Source organism: Saccopteryx leptura, chromosome 12 (genome assembly GCF_036850995.1).
Source record: "Saccopteryx leptura isolate mSacLep1 chromosome 12, mSacLep1_pri_phased_curated, whole genome shotgun sequence".
NCBI classification, from domain to species: domain Eukaryota; kingdom Metazoa; phylum Chordata; class Mammalia; order Chiroptera; family Emballonuridae; genus Saccopteryx; species Saccopteryx leptura.
In genome coordinates this window covers 31,357,224-31,374,839 of record NC_089514.1, presented here as the reverse complement: position 1 = coordinate 31,374,839, position 17,616 = coordinate 31,357,224, and the positions used below count along the sequence as shown (strand labels likewise).

The following is a 17,616-nucleotide window of genomic DNA, read 5'->3' as shown; positions in this document are numbered from 1 at the left end:
CATCAAATATATAGATAGCAAATAAGCATATGAACAGATGCTCCCTGTCATATGCATTCAGGGAATTACAGATTAGAACACTACACAACTATTACAATGGCCAAAATCCGGAACACTGATGACACCAAATGCTGGTGACAACACTGCAGCAACAGGAAGTCTATACATTGCTGGTGGGAATGCAAAATGGTACAGCTATTCTAGAAGACAGATTGGAAGTTTCTCACAAAACTAAACACACTCTTACCATACGATACTTCTTTGTATTTACCCAAAGGAGTTGAAAACTTATCTCCACACAAACACCTGCACAGATGTTCATAACTGCTTTATTCACAAATGTCAAGGTGTCTTTCAGTCAATGAATGCCTAGACAAACTGGTAACTCCAAATAATGAAATATTATTGAGCCCTAAAAAGAAATGAGCTATCAAGCCATGAAAAAAACATGGAGGAAACTTAAATGCCTATTACTAAATAAAAGAAGCCACTCTGAAAAGGCTACGTTCACGTGATTCCAACTATATGACATTCTGGAAAAGGCAGGAAAAGATCAGTGGTTGACAGGGTTAGGGTATAGAGAAGGAGACCGGGCAGTGCCCAGAGGATTTCTAAAGTCGTGATCTACATGGACACACAGCATTATAAAATGTGTTCAAAGCCATCGACCACAGGCTGTGGGTATTAATGATGTGTCCGTGTAAATCGTCAATTATAACAAATATATCACTCTGATGGGCACTGATAAGGGGGTGGGCTAGGAATATGTGCGGGCAGGTGGTAGATGGGAAATCTCTGAACCTTCCTGTTAATTTTGCTGTAAATCTAAAAGTCTATTAAAAAAAAAGATCATGGATAGCCAGGACTATCAGGATGAACTTGATCAGGCACACACCTATATACATCTCCCTTTACTTCTGAGAATCCTTAGAGCAGTTTGGATTCTCTTCCTTTACACTGGAGAAAACTGCAGGCCACACAGGGTGATCTGCTCCAAGCCCAGCCCTGTTCCACAGCACATTACCCCAGCAGTCACTGCCTCAGACCAGCGCTTCTCAACCTTGGCCCTACTGACATTATGGGTCAGATCATTCTCTGCTGTACGTGGCTGTCTGGTGTCTTGTAGAATGTTTGTAGTAACAACCCTGGACTCTATTCACTAGGAGCCAGTAGTCAACCACTACCACCCCCGCCCCGTCAGATGTGACACTGCCAAACATTTTTGCCCCTGGAGGCAAAAATACCCCAACCCCAGCTGTGAACCACTGCCTTAGACGGTGCTGCTCCACTTGCTCATTCATGCAACACAGTGGCCTTTGGGAAGCTTATGATGTGCTAGGCCCAGCGCCAGGCACTAGGAGACGATGCAAATAAACCAGAGACCTGGCCCTGCAGGGAGGAGGACGGACTTATCAACAAGTGGTTGGTACAAAGTGTGTGGTGATACATGTTTCACAAGTACAGTGGTTGCAGAACTAAGATCATAATTCTGCTGGGGTCAGGGGTCATGGAGGCAAAGTCTTTGAAGCCGGATCATTCGTTATTGATTATAGCAATTAACACTGACCAGCTAACTTTTACTGGACTCTTGCTGTGAGGCAAGGCATAATGTTAATGGCTTTATACATGATATTTAAAAATCACTGAAACAGAGCCCTGGCCAGTTGGCTCAGTGGTAGAGTGTCGGTCAGGCATGTGGAAGTCCAAGGTTCGATTCCCAGTCAGGGCATACAGGAGAAGCGACCATCTGCTTCTCCATCTCTTCCCCAGTCTCCTGACACACTCTCTCTCTCTCTCTCTCCCTCCCTCCCCCTCCCTCTCCCACAGCCATGGCTCATTCAAGCAAGTTGGCCCCAGTGCTGAGGATGGCACCATGGCCTCGCCTCAGGCGCTAAAATAGCTCGGTTGCTGAGCAATGAGCCACGGCCACAGATGGGCAGAGCATTGCCCCCTAGTGGGCTTGCCAGGTAGACCCTGGTCAGGGTGCATGCAGAACTCTGTCTCTCTGCCTCCCCGCCTCTCACTTAATGAATGAAAGAAAGAAAAAGAAAGAAAGAAAGAAAGAAAGAAAGAAAGAAAGAAAGAAAGAAAGAAAGAAAGAAAGGGAGGGGAGGGGAGGGGAGGGGAGGGGAGGGGAGGGAGGGGAGGAAGGAAGGAAGGAAGGAAGGAAGGAAGGAAGGAAGGAAGGAAGGAAGGAAGGAAGGAAGGAAGGAAAGAAGGAAGGAAAGAAAGAAAGAAAGAAAGAAAGAAAGAAAGAAAGAAAGAAAGAAAGAAAGAAAGAAAGAAAGAAAGAAAGAAAGAAAGAAAGAAAGAAAGATAGATCACTAAAACTGTTTAAGGTGAAGGATCATGAATATCCCCATTTTTCAGATGAAGAAACTAAGGCATTTAAGCCACTTAGTCTTAAGTGAGCAGCAGTATATCACAGAGCCCAAAATACAATATGGCCCAGCTCGTTTTGACACTAATAATACTTGGAGGATGTGTCAAAAATTTGGCAAGCAAAGATGGAGACTTTAAGGTGCCTTATGCATCGGGCTACACTGAACAACACTTCAGCGGAAAGCTAAAATAGATTTAAAATAGTCTTTTTGATCTGGGATTATGAACATAAATGCCAGCAGTTCAGTAGAAGGCAGACCTGCCTAATGCAGAATATTATTCTCCAGTATTATATGCTGAACTCTGTTTCAATTTTTTCTTTTACAGCATCAAGGTTGCAGTATAATTAGGAACCAGCTGCATTTGTAATTACCGCTCCCAACATAATTTGTTACATATTAGCAAGTGTCAAATTACTACTGTTCCTTAAATGAATAAAAATTGTGCTGTTCTGAAGATTGGGATGTATGTTCCTGATGGGGAACAAAGGAACATAAAAAGTATATGACATATTTATAAAGTGCTGAAAGGTTCTACTTAGGAGATCACAAGTCGCTGGAGCCCAGATAATGCCACAGAAAGTTAAAATGGCTTCGGAGAGAGAACAGCTAACTTAATAAATGAAGGCAAAGCAGCCAATCAAAAGGCAATAGAAAAGTTGCTTCCACTGAATAGTACCTACCTGTTCCTAATTCTGCTGTGCATCAACATTAAATACCTGGAGAAGAGTCAAAAACCCTGGAGGAGGCCAAAGGTAAAAGAACAGGAGCCCTGTGAACAGCCAGAATTCATCCCAAAGACTGCAGCTTTACTGGAGTGAGCCCCCTCCACCCCTCTCCACAGCACATGGACTTGTGACATCATTCTGAGCAACTTCTCTGGTTCCAAAGCCATAGGGTCCCACTTCTGTAAACCTTACTATGTCCCAGGCCCAGCTCTGAGCTTTATAAACATGAGCACATCGACTGTCCTAATAGCCCAGAAGGTAAATACAACTATGCCCTAGAAAGGCACGGTGAGAACACTGAGGTACAGAGAGGTTGGTAACTTGCCCAGAGCCGCAATCTGGACACGGAGTCCATGATTTCAACCACGTTATACCAGCTTTCAGAGGAAAAGAGAGAGGGCGTGAGAGAGAGCAGAGAACCGAGAGATGAAAAGAAAATTCAGACACATCAACCAATTGCAATGCCTAGGCCTTATTTAGATGACAATGCAAAAAACTGGTTTTATAAATTATAAGGCAGTAGGGGAAATGTGTAAGAAGTGGAGAGAATTAATACTTGATCATACTGAAAAATCACTGACATTTTTTTTGGTGCAATAATGATATTTTGGTTGTGCATTTAAAAATGTTTTAGAGATACTTACTGATATTTACAGATACAATGATCCAATGTTAAGAGATTTGCTTTGAAAGAAATCGGGACGGAAGGAAGAAGGGGGTGAGGTACAAATGAATCAATACTGGCCACAAACTGATAATTACTACAACTAGCTACAGAAGGACGTGAGTGTTCACGACAGTCTTCTACATGTGCACATTAGAAAAAAAATTCCACAATGAGAAGTTTAAAAACTGCTGCTATTCTTAAAAGGCCTAAGTCAAATGCCAGCTCCTCAAGAAAGATCTTCCAGATTCTTCAACCAGATTCCCCTCCTAGAATAATACGCTTTGGACCTATTTTATAGGGTTTGCGACTGGACGTTTCAACCCGCGCTCCATCGCTACCCATCACTGTGACTTCCTCCTCTCCTCTCTTCGCACCTGGGAGAGAGAGAGAATGGGGAGTGGGGGCTGAATGAAAGGAACATTACTTGGGGGACAGTTAGCAGGGCCTTGCTTCCCAGGGACTTGTGGCCTTGCCACAGTCCCGGCAGCCCCGCTAACCGAGTCACCAGCGGCCAGCTGAGCCCGAGGGGAAGGCTCTCTTGGCTTTCCAAACTGCTGATCAGATTTCCTCCGATGAACCTGAACTGATGATGTGTCATGAGTGAAGGTGCGTGACCTCCTGGGGTTGAACACAACGGCACAAACTGAACTGGTTTCCTAACCTTTCACCTAATATCAATATAACTGCAGATAATCAGATACAAGATTTAAAAAGAGGGAGAGGCTAATAAATGGTGGGAAAACTCAAGAGTATTTTTTTAATGTAATATTAAGTGGGGGGAGCCATGTTTAAACATGACAGAAAACCCAGTATTTGTTAAAGAAAAGGAATAATATATAATTTTTTTTTAATCAAAGGTGAGTATGAACCAGTCAAACATCAACTGCAAAAATAAAAAAAAAAATGTGTAACAGATAGGACAGAGGGCCAAGGTTCTTAAATTTTTAAAGTGCGCTTAGACACAAATCAATATGAGAAGGCAAACAACCTCATAGAAAATTGGGCAAAGGTCAAGACTAAGCTCTTCTCAAACTGCTGGAGGACATCAGAAATGGACCACAAAAGTCCTCAAGCAGCACCTAAAAGAGAAGCAGGGGCTGAGCTCTCACTTCGGGAACTGAGCTGGAAGAACCAAGAGAGTCGGCCTCAGCCTGCAAGGAATTAAGAGTGTGACCTGCACAGGGCCGGAAGGTCCTTCCTGCCAGTGGGCCTGGCAGTCAGACACTAGAGCTGACGTAGCGCCAGCCTTTCAAGTCAGGTGCATGACTCAGGCAGCAAGATTCAAAATACATACCAACCAAAGGCCATGTGTGGACTGGGTCTGAATCTTGGTTAGAACAAACCAACTGTAAAAACTATACACTTAGGACATGGGCTTTTAACATCTTTACAGGTGCTTCAAGGAATGGGGAAACAGAACTAAAAAACCATTTTTCTTAAACCATTCCTATCTCTGACAACTCTAGTTGAACAAATAGGCAGGCTCCTCTTTCTTCTGCTACACTGTTGCTATAGCTTTATAGCAAGGAATGTGAACAGAGGTTGAATAGGTCCCATTCACAAACTGCTGGGAAGGACATGAGAAGGGTGTTCGACAACAGCCAAGGCCAAAGAGGCCTTAGCACGCTGGAGATTAAATTGCATTCTGTATGCAACATGAATCCACACTGTGTAGCCAGGTAAATTAAAGAAGGCAGTGCCGTCCAGTGGTTATGCGTATGAACCCTGGAGCCAGGCTGCCTATGTTCAAACCATGGCTCTGCCATGTAGAAACAGTGTGACCTTGCACAAGTCACTTAATCTCTCAGTGCCTCAAGAGACTGACCCACTTTGTGTAAATCAGTTTTCTCATCTGTATATTTGAGACAATTCAGCACTACAAGTGATAGGAGTGTTAGGAAGATTAAGTTATTTCAAATACAGAGTGCCTAGAACAGTGCTTGGCTTTTATAAGCGTTCTATAAATGTAAACTCCTGTTAAGTTTCTCTGTCAAAGGAGGTTACAACACTTCCCCTGCTGCCTTGTAGGTGACTATTAAGATCAAATAATGAAGCTTGGGTCTTCATATTATCTGGTTCCTTTAATCCCTGTAGACTGGGGGTTCCTGAAGACAAGTCCAACAGCTTACTAGTTTTGGAAAGCCCAGCACTTAGTATAGGAGCTGGTTGATGACTGGTAACAAAAACACCTTAGAATGTATTTTTTTGAAACACTGTTACTAACATGGAAACAAGAGCCAATCTTAGAAGCTTCTTTGACAGTTCCGGGCAGAATGGAGCAGCAGGAAGTGCAGGGAAGAGACCAAAGGCAAGACCAGCCCAGAAGCTATGGCAATGTTGTAGCGAAAAAGTAACGACAACCTGAACATCAATGAGAGAGATAGGCAAGGACACACCTGCTCAGGGAAGAAGAAGGTTTAACTGACCCATCTCTTTGTCCACATCCAAATTCTTGTCAATGTCTCTCCTGGATGCCCTCAACAGGTACTGAGGAAAACTAAGCTGCAGGCTGGAAGTGAGGCCTGACGGAGAAGAGGAACTCAGTTCTAGGTGAGCAGGGTTTGAAACGTCTTTGAGATGAGCAAGTGGAGATTTCAACCAACAGCTGAAACAGGAGGCTGACCCCTAAAGCAGTGAGGATGGAGCCATCACCCTTCGGGGGAAGAGGGTCTTGGGTCGGGACCGGGGCATGCCAACATTTCAGGGAGAAGCAGAAGGATGAGAAAAGACTGCAAAGGAGAACAGAGGCGGAATATGAGAGTTAAGAGCCCATCATAGGGGCATCATGAAAGATGATGTTGGGTGTTCAGGAAGAGGTAGGACCCAGGTCCCATAAGGTCGAAAATAATAAGGACAGGCTAACAGCGTTAGGACTGAGGTCACTGGTACCCTTTAGGAGATAATGCCAAACAAAAGAACCGGCATAAATTCCACTTCAGGAACGTGAAGTGTGGGTGGGCAGTAAAGAGACAGAGAAAAGTACAGCTCCTGTACGGTCAGACATTCCCTTAAAGAACAATCCAGAGATGTGTTCCAAAATAACACCCTGGCCCCAATGTGGGATCCAACGGAGCCCCAAACTCCAAAAATTTATACTGAATTTTGTCATTATGTATGTAACTCTGCAAAAAAGTTGGACTGATTGACAACCAAGTCAAAAAGGGCTGCACCCTTAATTTAGAAAGTGCAGCTCCATTTAATGGCAGAGGAATGAGAGTTCCAGACCAACAGTCTTCAAACTTAATGCACATACCAACCCCAGGGGATCGAGTTAAGAATGCAGGTTCTGATACAACAGAATCTTTGCCCTGAAGTGAGTCAAAAGATGCTGCAATTCTAACAAGCTCCCAAGTAAAACCAGCGCTGCTGGTCCTAGGACGCAAACTGCCAGTACAAGGAGCCAGGAAGAACACTCAGAGAATCTGATGACTGAAGCACTGTGGTGGAGGAACAGCACACCACGTTCTGTTCAGGTAGGTCAAATAGTATCTATGTCCCCTAGTTTTCAGTTAGGTACAAATGTCTCACAGTCTCCAACAGGTATCTCTTGATAGTCCTATAGCACTTCATAATTCCCAAAGTGCTTTTATATGTTATATTTCCCCTGCTCATCACAGATGTCATAGGTGGTCCCTGTTTTCCGTAGGGAGTCAAAGAAGTTAGACTGGCCCGGGTTTTCGCCATCAGTGAGCCTATAACCCAGGTTCTGATGCCTTCTAGTCCAGGGCTCTTTCAATAACCCAGAACTACTGATTGCTTCTTCCCACATAAGAAATCAGTTCTGGCCCTGGCCGGTTGGCTCAGTGGTAGAGCGTCGGCCTGGCGTGCAGAGGTCCTGGGTTCGATTCCCGGCCAGGGCACACAGGAGAAGCGCCCATTTGCTTCTCCACCCCTCCCCCTCTCCTTCCTCTCTGTCTCTCTCTTCCCCTCCCGCAGCCGAGGCTCCATTGGAGCAAAGATGGCCTGGGCGCTGGGGATGGCTCCTTGGCCTCTGCCCCAGGCGCTAGAGTGGCTCTGGTCGCGACAGAGCGACGCCCCCTGGTGGGCGTGCCGGGTGGATCCCGGTCGGGCGCATGCGGGAGTCTGTCTGACTATCTCTCCCCGTTTCAAGCTTCAGAAAAAGAAAAAAGAAAAAAAAGAAATCAGTTCTGAGCTGATGGAACGGTCGGGGGTCCTCCGCAGCTCAGCCCACAGCTGCGGCCAGGATCAGACATATGCAAATCACATGTCTACCTCAAGGAAAATACTGAACACGCACCTGGGGCTACAAGCCTGATAGGATCAGGCTTACGACAGGGTTCTGGACACACTACCCCAAACAGAGCACTTGGGCATACTGAGTATCTTAAGCTGAAGGAGTCTGAGGAAGCAGCAAGGTCACTGTGACCTCCCCCCAACAACCAGTGCACCTCTTTCTCTGAAACTGGTTATAAAACTCTCAGGTTAAGGGAACCCTTCTGGACCAGGAGGAGGAAAGACATTCTTAGTACCAGAGATGGGCAACTGGAGGCCAAGAGATCTGTACAAACAAATGTTAAGCTAATCATCTTTCTAGTTACCTTTTCACCATTTGCCACCCCTAACCTAAATCCCTTTGTCTTGTCAATTCCTCACAGAACTATTGTTTATTGGTCTAAAACAGTGGTCCCCAACCCCCGGGCCACGGACCAGTAACGGTCCGTGGGCTATTTGGTACTGGTCTGCAGAGAAAGAATAAATAACTTACATTATTTCCATTTTATTTATATTTAAGTCTGAATGATGTTTTATTTTTAAAAAATGACCTGATTCCCTCTGTTACATCCGTCTAAGACTAACTCTTGATGCTTATCTCATAAGTTTGACAATTATATTTAAAAATACCACAGTAAAGGCTGGTCCGTGAAAATATTTTCTGACATTAAACCGGTCCGTGGCCCAGAGAAGGTTGGGGACCACTGATCTAAAAGGAATACGAACTTCCTGCTCTGATCACTTCCTCCAGGTCTTCACTCGCTTGTGAAGGCTCCCATGTAGATGTAAAAATTCAATGCAATTGGTATGCTTTTTCGCCTGTTACTTTGTCTTTGTCAGTTTAATTTTCAGACCCAGCCAGACTCTAGGTGGGTTGAGGAAAACTTTCTCCTCCTCTACATTTACTTATATTTTCTACACTTACAATTTTCTTACAAACTGTACTATACAAGTCTTATGCAAAAGATGTTTTACCATAACACTCTAAGTGTATCTTGAAATATCTGACTCATGTCAACAGTTTTCATGGGTAACATGTGGAAGCTGTGACTACATGTGGAAATCAAGACAAAGCAACCAGCCTAATAACAGCCATTAAATAGAGTGGTTTACTTAGGATGAATTGCTAAAAATTTCAACACTGCCTACTTTGCTATGTTGTCAGCACCTAAAGTCAAATAAAACCATCCGGTCCTATTTTCACTCATGCAACCACCCAGCAAATTTCCAAAGAAAATTGTGAGTATGCGTACTCTATCTTTTAAAGGTTTACAATCAACATACCAGACCACCGCTCTACAAATCAGCCACTGGGAGTAATTCTGAGCTAACAGACCAAAGCCGGCATTGACTGGGTCAGTCTGACCCAACAAGAAGTACTGGTTAAACAGGCCATTAAAAAATAGGGGGGTGGCCTGACCTGTGGTGGCGCAGTGGATAAAGCATTGACCTGGACATGCTGAGGTCGCCGGTTCGAAACCCTGGGCTTGCCTGGTCAAGGCACATATGGGAGTTGATGCTTCCAGCTCCTCCCCCCTTCTCTCTCTCTCTCTCTCTCTCTCTCTCTCTCTCTCTGTCTCTCCCTCTCCTCTCTAAAATGAATAAATTAAAAAAAATAAAAAAAAATAGGGGGGTGGGGGGTGAGGTTGTTCAGTTGCTTTTAAATATTTTGCCGAGGAAATTACATCACTGTGACGAGACACAACCTCCTGACTTCCAAGCAGAACCAAGACCTATCTGCAGGTTCACACATTCCTCTATTACAAGACCCCACCAAGAGGACCAAGAAAACATGGCGGGAAGAATAGGTGCCTAGGAAGCAGGAGAGCAGGAAGGAACCACGTTCAGCAGGCCTAACAAACAGTGGAGAACACCAGAAAGAATGATATCATTTAAGAACTCAACAGAAGCAGAGGCTGGTCATTGGACAAAAGGTCAGAAAAAGCAGGAGTCCGAGCTCCTCCAGCAATCAGAACTCAACATCCAAAAAGACTTACTCTCTGATTCCCTTATACTACACATTGACTTTCAACCCTTCCCAGTCCCAACTTCTGTATCTGCTGGCCAGCACTTGTAAAGCTATGTGACCCACCTGGGGAACACAGACTACATCAAACGAGTCAGGGCAAAGGCTGCAAGACCAGAATTGTTCTTTGCAACATTTCCCTCCTTGGGCACCTCCTGGGACCTACTGACACAAAACGAGCTTCCAATCAATTTGGTGAGAAAACCTATATTCTAGGAAAAGTGTAATGCCTGAGTACTAAGGGGATACAGGCAGAAGGACTGAAATAAAATTGTCAAGGAAAAAGAGAACTTCTATGGACCCCTACATATCCTTCCTTTTAATTAGTACACCAGTGACTTCACTTATCTTGCGGCATTCTTCCTTATCCCAAGAAGGAGCCATCAGAGAATCGACTGAGAACACAGAACAGCCCAACACAGTGGCCTTGGAGCACATTTGATTCCACAGGGAGCTTTTAGGCCACGCTGAAGTCTAATGAGATCAGAACCTCTGAGTAAGACCCAGGCATCAAGTTTTTATACCTGTCCCTTTGACAACAATGCACTGAGGACCCCTGGCCTCTGAGAGTACAAAAAGCAATGTCCCATTTGGAACATTAGAAAGAACTCAATACACAACTTGAAATGAATCAGTGATGATGGTAACAACTCATTTAAGAATAGAGTATCAATATGAAATGTACTAGTCCTAAAGAACAAATTTCCATTACAGGCATAATTCATTTTATTGCATTTCATTTTATTGTGCTTCACAGATATTGCATTTAAAAAACAAACAAACAAACAAACAAAATGAAGGCAAAACCCTCCATCAGTGAAAAGATGGCGACTTGCTTTACTGCAGTGGTCTAGAAGCAAACCCACAATATCTCCGAGGTATGCCTGTGTTATTAGTGCTTTACTTTGTCCTGAATTTCTTTCCTTTAGTTCTAGGCTAATTTCACCCAAACTATTGGTCCATGTCCAGTTTTACACCTGAACATTTCTCATGCCTGAACTCAAGAGAGCATTCCCTGACTTTTAACAGTTTGAGCTAGTTTACATTCATCTTTCGGAATTTATAAACTCAACCAATGACCAAGAGGGAATGTTCCCCACAACCAAAAAGGGGCAGAAAGTGAGGAGAAGATAACCCCTCCACTACTACTTTTTAAAAGCACATCTTTTGTGGTGTATATATAATATAATTTTAAAAGCTCATTTTCATTTTAACACATACAGGGCAGTGTTTGGAAGTTTTTAAAAGAAATACTCAAAACAACACTAACAGTACAGGCAAACCATGCACCATCTAACGGGGGGGGGGGGGGGGGGGGGACCAGGGTTATTCTTACACAAGTAGACAGCTGGAGAAGGGAAGCCTTTCCTGTTCATCTCAAAACACCAAGAGTTTTAGATCAATGTGACTTCATGAAAAAAAACAAAACACACCTCTTGCATCTTTAAGTATTACTCTTCATGCAGAAAACTAAACGAAAAGCAAAGACTAGATTTTCAGCCTTCCTATTTAATGAGAGATAATGGATAATTAGTAACATCTAAATGTATAAAAGACCAAGGAAACTAAGAATAAATGGTCAAGAGATCAAGAAACTGCTAGTTGTTGCTAGGTTCATCCAGAAAATAACAAATCTGCTTCAACAGTCAACAACTCACCATAGTGAGTGCTGGCATCCACCTACATTTGTTGAGTTCCAGACTGTTGGCCCAATTGCTTAGACCAGGGGTCCCCAAACTTTTTACACAGGGGACCAGTTCACTGTCCCTCAGACCACTGGAGGGCTGGATAAAAAAAAACTATGAACAAATCCCTATGAGCACTGCACATATATTATTTTAAAGTAAAAAAACAAAACGGGAACAAATACAATATTTAAAATAAAGAACAAGTAAATTTAAATCAACAAACTGACCAGTATTTCAATGGGAACTATGCTCCTCTCACTGACCACCAATGAAAGAGGTGCCCCTTCCAGAAGTGCGGCGGGGCCGGATAAATGGCCTCAGGGGGCCGCAGTTTGAGGACCCCTGGCTTAGACTCTCCATCAAAGTGCGCTTCTCTATGTTTTAAGAGGGAATATCAATCCTACCCCAGATGAGACTGTTAAGTTTATGCCTCTGTGTTCAACACAGAAACCTGCAAGAACATATGTGCTTCAGGAAGAAGCAAAAAGCAGGGCCATGAACTTGGCCTGCTCACCACTGACCAGCAGCTGACAGCATCACCCAACAAGGACAGTACCCAAAGGCAATTAAGCAAGGGGCACACTTGGACTCAAGTACACCAGCACAGCTCATCTTGGGCCCTTTTAAGACTTCATTTACTATACTGCCCTTGAGCCACAATAATGGACATTATAAGAAACGGCCTTATGGAACACACAGGTACATATTTGTGGTCAAGAGGTAGTGTGTAATGAAGTTCACTCACAGCGTGTAAAAGGACGTGTGGAAACAATGCCCTCAGACTGCAGTACAAGGAGACCTCCCTTCCAAGTAGCTGACCTCACTGATGGTTTTTGCTTTGCTCTGGCTGCTAGAAAATTCAGTCATCTCTAGCAAGTACATCCATATTTTCCACTAACCTTAAGTCTGACTTCATCTTACTTTCCGTTTATACTGTTTTTCTCATCTACTCTGACTACATTTTGGTGTCTCATTGGATTGCAAATATATGCATCTATGATGTGAGCCATCAAAAATCCTGAAAAGAGGTAAGTTTAAATAAATTTAAAAAAACAAAAAATGCAAGTTCCTAAAGAGTAAAAATGAAAGGTTTCCATCTTCTCTGACTCTCACTGCTTGGCTAAAATTCAACTGCACTTATTGATATGATGTGACAGTTTAATAGAAATGCAACCCAAAAGTTAAACCTGCTTCTATGCCACTTGTTTTACTTCATACTAATCAGTCTTATACTCCAATTATACGCATATTCTTCAATTATTTAACCTCCAAAATAAGAAAAATTATTTAACTCATCAGCATATGTAAAAGTATGGGAACCTACTCCCAGGAAGAACTCCCTGGAGAGAACTAATTCATACCAAGCCTTATACTCTGATTGCATGCAAATTTAACGCAAAGAAATGGTCAAGGGCAATTGGGTTTGAAAGGGTTAGCGCAGCTTCCAAAAACGAATCCCGGTGATCCTCAAAGAATCTACCTGAAAATGTTATATATAACCGCTAGTTCATACATAACACACTTGCACACACACCCACAACACACTCCTGAGGACAGAACACGAGTGATTACAGAAAAAAGGAAGGTAACTTAGGCCACATAGTCTGGGAATATGAAGAAGCATGCAGATTTGGGGAGCCTGAAGGAACTTAAGTCATAGAACAGCATTTAAATATATTTGTCTGCTTACAATTTCCATTGCAAATGTGATTAGTTTGCTTGAATAAATAGGAATATGATGTGTTGGCCATGTTTTCCTCTTGAGGGTTATCACAGAGTTTTGATTAAGGACAAATGTTTGAAATGTTGGGTACATTTAAGTTCACCGCACTTAAAATGAGCTAAGAAGTTGTATAGGCTTGATTAAAGGACTGCCTTCCTGAACTTAAAATTAAAAGCAATAAATTCCAATGATTCAAGTGATTGGGACTAAATATGGTATTTTGCCAGAAAAGTTGAAATGGAGTCCAAAGAGACTGAAATGGTGTCCAGGTTTCAAGAAATGGTGAAAGAGGAAAGGTCAAGCTGTCGGAGCTGCCTTTCCTCCGGGTGAGTGAATGATTCACATTACGCAGAATTCCTTTTAAGTAGAACTTTACAGGACTTACAGGCTCCCCGGACAATCGGTTCTGTCATTTCTAAAAAGAAGCTCTCAAACGCTCAGAGGCCGGTATGTAAGTGTTGTCAGATGGGGAGAGCGGGGAGAAGGATTAGAAAGGTTGGAGCGAGGGGTGGGGGGAGGAGGGGTCCTCTGGAGTCTGTCCGCAGACCCGCGCAGGCCACCTCTCCTAAGCCATCTCCAAAACGGAAGTCAAGGTGACTTCTCCGCCCGCAGGAGGGCGGAGCCTTTGAAACCTAAGAGGATCAGGCTTCAGTACCGACTGTGTCCCCGGGAAGGAGAAGCCTAGGTCAACTACAACCGGTGTCAGGAGCAGGAGCGCACTGGGGTGGCCCAGGGGACATGCAGACCCCAGGCTCCCCCGCTCCGGGCGCACCCGCTTCTCCTCTATGGCGTTAGCTCAGCCCGCCCGGCTCCGCTCCGGCACCGACTCCGCTCCCGGGCCAAGTGGAAGAATCCAGCCTGCAAAGTTTCTGCAGCAAGATGGGGCCTCGGTCCCCGCACGGGCCGCCCGTGCTGCCCGGGGGTGCGATCATCCCCTCCGTCCGCGGCTGCGAGGTGGAACAGCCGCCCGCGCTCCTTTCTCTGTGCTTTCCCGGTAGCATCCAGAGCACGTGAGAGCCCGAGCCTGCCGCGCCCCCGGGCGCCATCGGGCCGCGCGCTCCCCCGGGCAACGGGCTGACGCTTACCTTGGCGGCCGCCATGCTGCGCCCCGTGTGCGGCCACTGCGGTCCCTCTCACCTGCGCGTTGGCCCTGCGGCTCAGGCTGCTCACTTCCCGTCCAGGAGGCGGCGATTCGGCCCGGCGGTGTGCGCGCCCAGCCTGCCTCCCCACGCCCTCCCTCCCGCGCGGGTCATGCGGGAGTCGCCAGCCCATTGGCTGGGCCATCCCGGGCCGCTGCGGCGCGCGTGATCCGGTGGCCTCTGCCCTGCGGCCGGGGCGGGCCAGGGTCCGCGGGCGGTGGACTGGATGCGGGCACGTGACCCCAGCCGAGTTGTCCAGGAGCGGTGACTTTGGGCCGAGTGATGGTGGCGGGATGCCAGCCCGTCCTTTTTGGTCAGGTGGCCTCACAGGGGCCGAAGCTGGCACCAGCGGCTACTCCAGGGTCCTCAAGATTTACAGGAGGGTACACAGGATAGGGAAGTTGAGAACCACATTGAGTCACATGTTTAACCAGTTTTTCCTTGTCGGTTTCCTTTCAAAGGGACTCCATTCTGCACTGTCATGTGCTGGACCCTAAAACATTGGACAGTCTAAGGGAAGATAGCCAAGTCATTTTTCTAGCAATCCTACTTTGGGTCAAATCTGGTAAACTCTTAGGTACTAAAACAGGTGGATATATTTGCTGATCATATACTTGTAAGGGTACTTTATTTCAGACCTGCATATTAGAACTGAAAAAAAAAAACCTTACTAAAACAGGTCAAAATTTTAATAAACTTATAACCTCTAGAGGTCTTATTCTTCTTCATCAGAATTTCATTCATCTCTGCCAAAATTTATAGTTAAGGCAATTATGGTCTGGGAACAAGGGCTTTCAATGTTTTGTGGATTATGGCTAAGACCTATCAGTGGAAATGTTTCCTTACTAATCATTTTAATCAGCACTGAGTGCCCACTATGTGCCAGGCGCTGTTGTGTGCTGGAAACACCAACATGACTTGAGAAATGGTCGCAGTCCTTAAACCGCTGAAGGCCTAGCCCTCGTGGGAAGACAGACACATAAATCGTTAACTTGTATATAATCTAGTAAGGCAGCAATTTTCAACCTTTTTTATCTAGTGGCACACAAAGGAATCACTAAAATTCTGTGGCACACCAAAAAATATATTTTTTGCTGATCTGACAAAAAAAAAAAAGGTATCGTATTGATTCATTCACACCAGACAGCTATTGTATTGGCTGTTGTCATTTTTTTTATTTGATAATCTAAGGGAAAAGAGATCAGTCAGTGCATACCTGCTAAATAGTCAGGTATGGCATATTTTAAAAATTCTTGCAGCACATCAGTTGAAAAATGCTGTGTTAAGGCAACAACCTATTCCCAGGGCACTGTGGAAACATGGAGGACTGGGGAAGCCTCTTAGTGGAGAGGATGCGAAAGCTAAATACAGTCAAAGGGCTGCGTTTTAGTCCAGGGAAGGTTTTCAGCCAGAGAAAATGAGCAGAGGCCAAGAAATTGAGGGCGAGCCACAGAAAGTTATGAAAATGATTAGTCATGAAAGGTAACTTGAGCTGTGGGACTGGTAGAAGAGGAGTCTGGACAAGCAGGCAGGAACCATGTTATGGAGGGCGTTGGGCTCTATGCTGAAGGGTATGTACCGTCACTGAAGGGCTTTTAGGCAGAAAGTAGGGTGGCCAGGCTTTTCATATAGATATATGCTGTGGGGAGGAACAGGCAAGACTGAACTATTGGAATGCCCAGACATGACAGGCTGGAACGTGAAACTAGAGATGGGAGAGGGCTAGAGGGATACACAGGAGGTGCAATTAGTCAGCCATCATGACTGATTATATATGTGGGGGGTGGGAGAAAGGAGTCATCCTGTCTAGGACATGGGCCCCTAGTGTGGGTGTTGGAAAGACACCAGAGATCAGTTGTGAAGAGTGTGTGTGTGTGTGTGTGTGTGTCTGTAAGGAGAATGTACGTGCAATACATAAATTATGTTGTAAAAGCCAATAAAAAGAAGTTTTTCAAAAAGGAGTATTGATTAACGCTCTCAAGACATCTAACAGAGGCCCAAAAGACTTGAACACGTTGGTAGACTGAGGACAAAGACCAAGCCAAGAGTGAAAGAATAAAGACCAAAGGAAACCCAGGAAAACTGATAGAGAAAAAGATGTCAGGGGAGGAGCCTAAACCTTATGAAAAGAGGTGGCCACAGCGTCTCTAAAGGGATTTAAAAGATACAGAGAAAATACAACCTCATGTAACCAAAATTACATCATAAACTGCATATTTATTTTAAGGGCTTCACTGAAGCTTCCCTTTTATAATATAAACAAACTTTTAAAAAAGATGTCAATGTGGTAAAATGCGTAATGTAAAATCTACGATCTAACCGATTTTTTTTTTTCATTTTTCCGAAGCTGGAAACAGGGAGAGACAGTCAGACAGACTCCCGCATGCGCCCTACCGGGATCCACCTGGCACACCCACCAGGGGGTCGCGATGCTCTGCCCATCCTGGGCGTCGCCATGTTGCGACCAGAGCCACTCTAGTGCCTGAGGCAGAGGCCACAGAGCCATCCCCAGCGCCCAGGCCATCTTTGCTCCAATGGAGCCTTGGCTGCAGGAGGGGAAGAGAGAGACAGAGAAGAAAGCGCGGCGGAGGGGTGGAGAAGCAAATGGGCACTTCTCCTGTGTGCCCTGGCCGGGAATCGAACCCGGGTCCTCCGCACATTAGGCCGACACTCTACCGCTGAGCCAACCGGCCAGGGCGATCTAACTGATTTTAAGTGTACAGTGCAGTAGCATGGAACACATTCACATTGTTGTGCAACCAATCTCCAAAATTCTTTTCGCCTTGCAAAACCAAAACTCTATGCCTATTAAACAGCCACGCCCACTCCTTCTCCCTAGCCCCTGGCAACCACCCTTCTACCTTCTGTCACTGCAAATTTGACATCTCCAGGAACCTCATAAAAGTGGGATCATACAGTATTTGTCTTTTTGTAACTGGCTTATTTTATTCAGCATAATGTCCTCAAAGTTCATTCATGTTGTAGCATGTGTCAGAATTTTAAGTCTCTTTAAGACTGGATAATTTCCCCT

At 44.8% G+C, this 17,616-nt stretch overlaps 1 protein-coding gene and 1 non-coding gene across 2 annotated transcripts in view; both read right to left on the bottom strand.

The window, feature by feature from the left end:
• SLC25A13 (solute carrier family 25 member 13) overlaps window positions 1-14,673 on the bottom strand; it is a 188,539-nt gene extending 173,866 nt beyond the window's left edge. Inside the window, exon 1 of the mRNA XM_066354073.1 lies at window positions 14,532-14,673. Within this exon, the coding sequence (XP_066210170.1) occupies window positions 14,532-14,546 (15 nt within the window). The 5' untranslated portion in view covers window positions 14,547-14,673. The remainder of the gene's footprint in view (window positions 1-14,531) is intronic.
• Window positions 14,674-17,207: 2,534 nt separating this feature from the next.
• Window positions 17,208-17,283, bottom strand: TRNAI-AAU (transfer RNA isoleucine (anticodon AAU)). Its single transcript has one exon. It is a non-coding gene; the product is annotated as a tRNA-Ile (tRNA).
• Window positions 17,284-17,616: the final 333 nt, after the last annotated feature.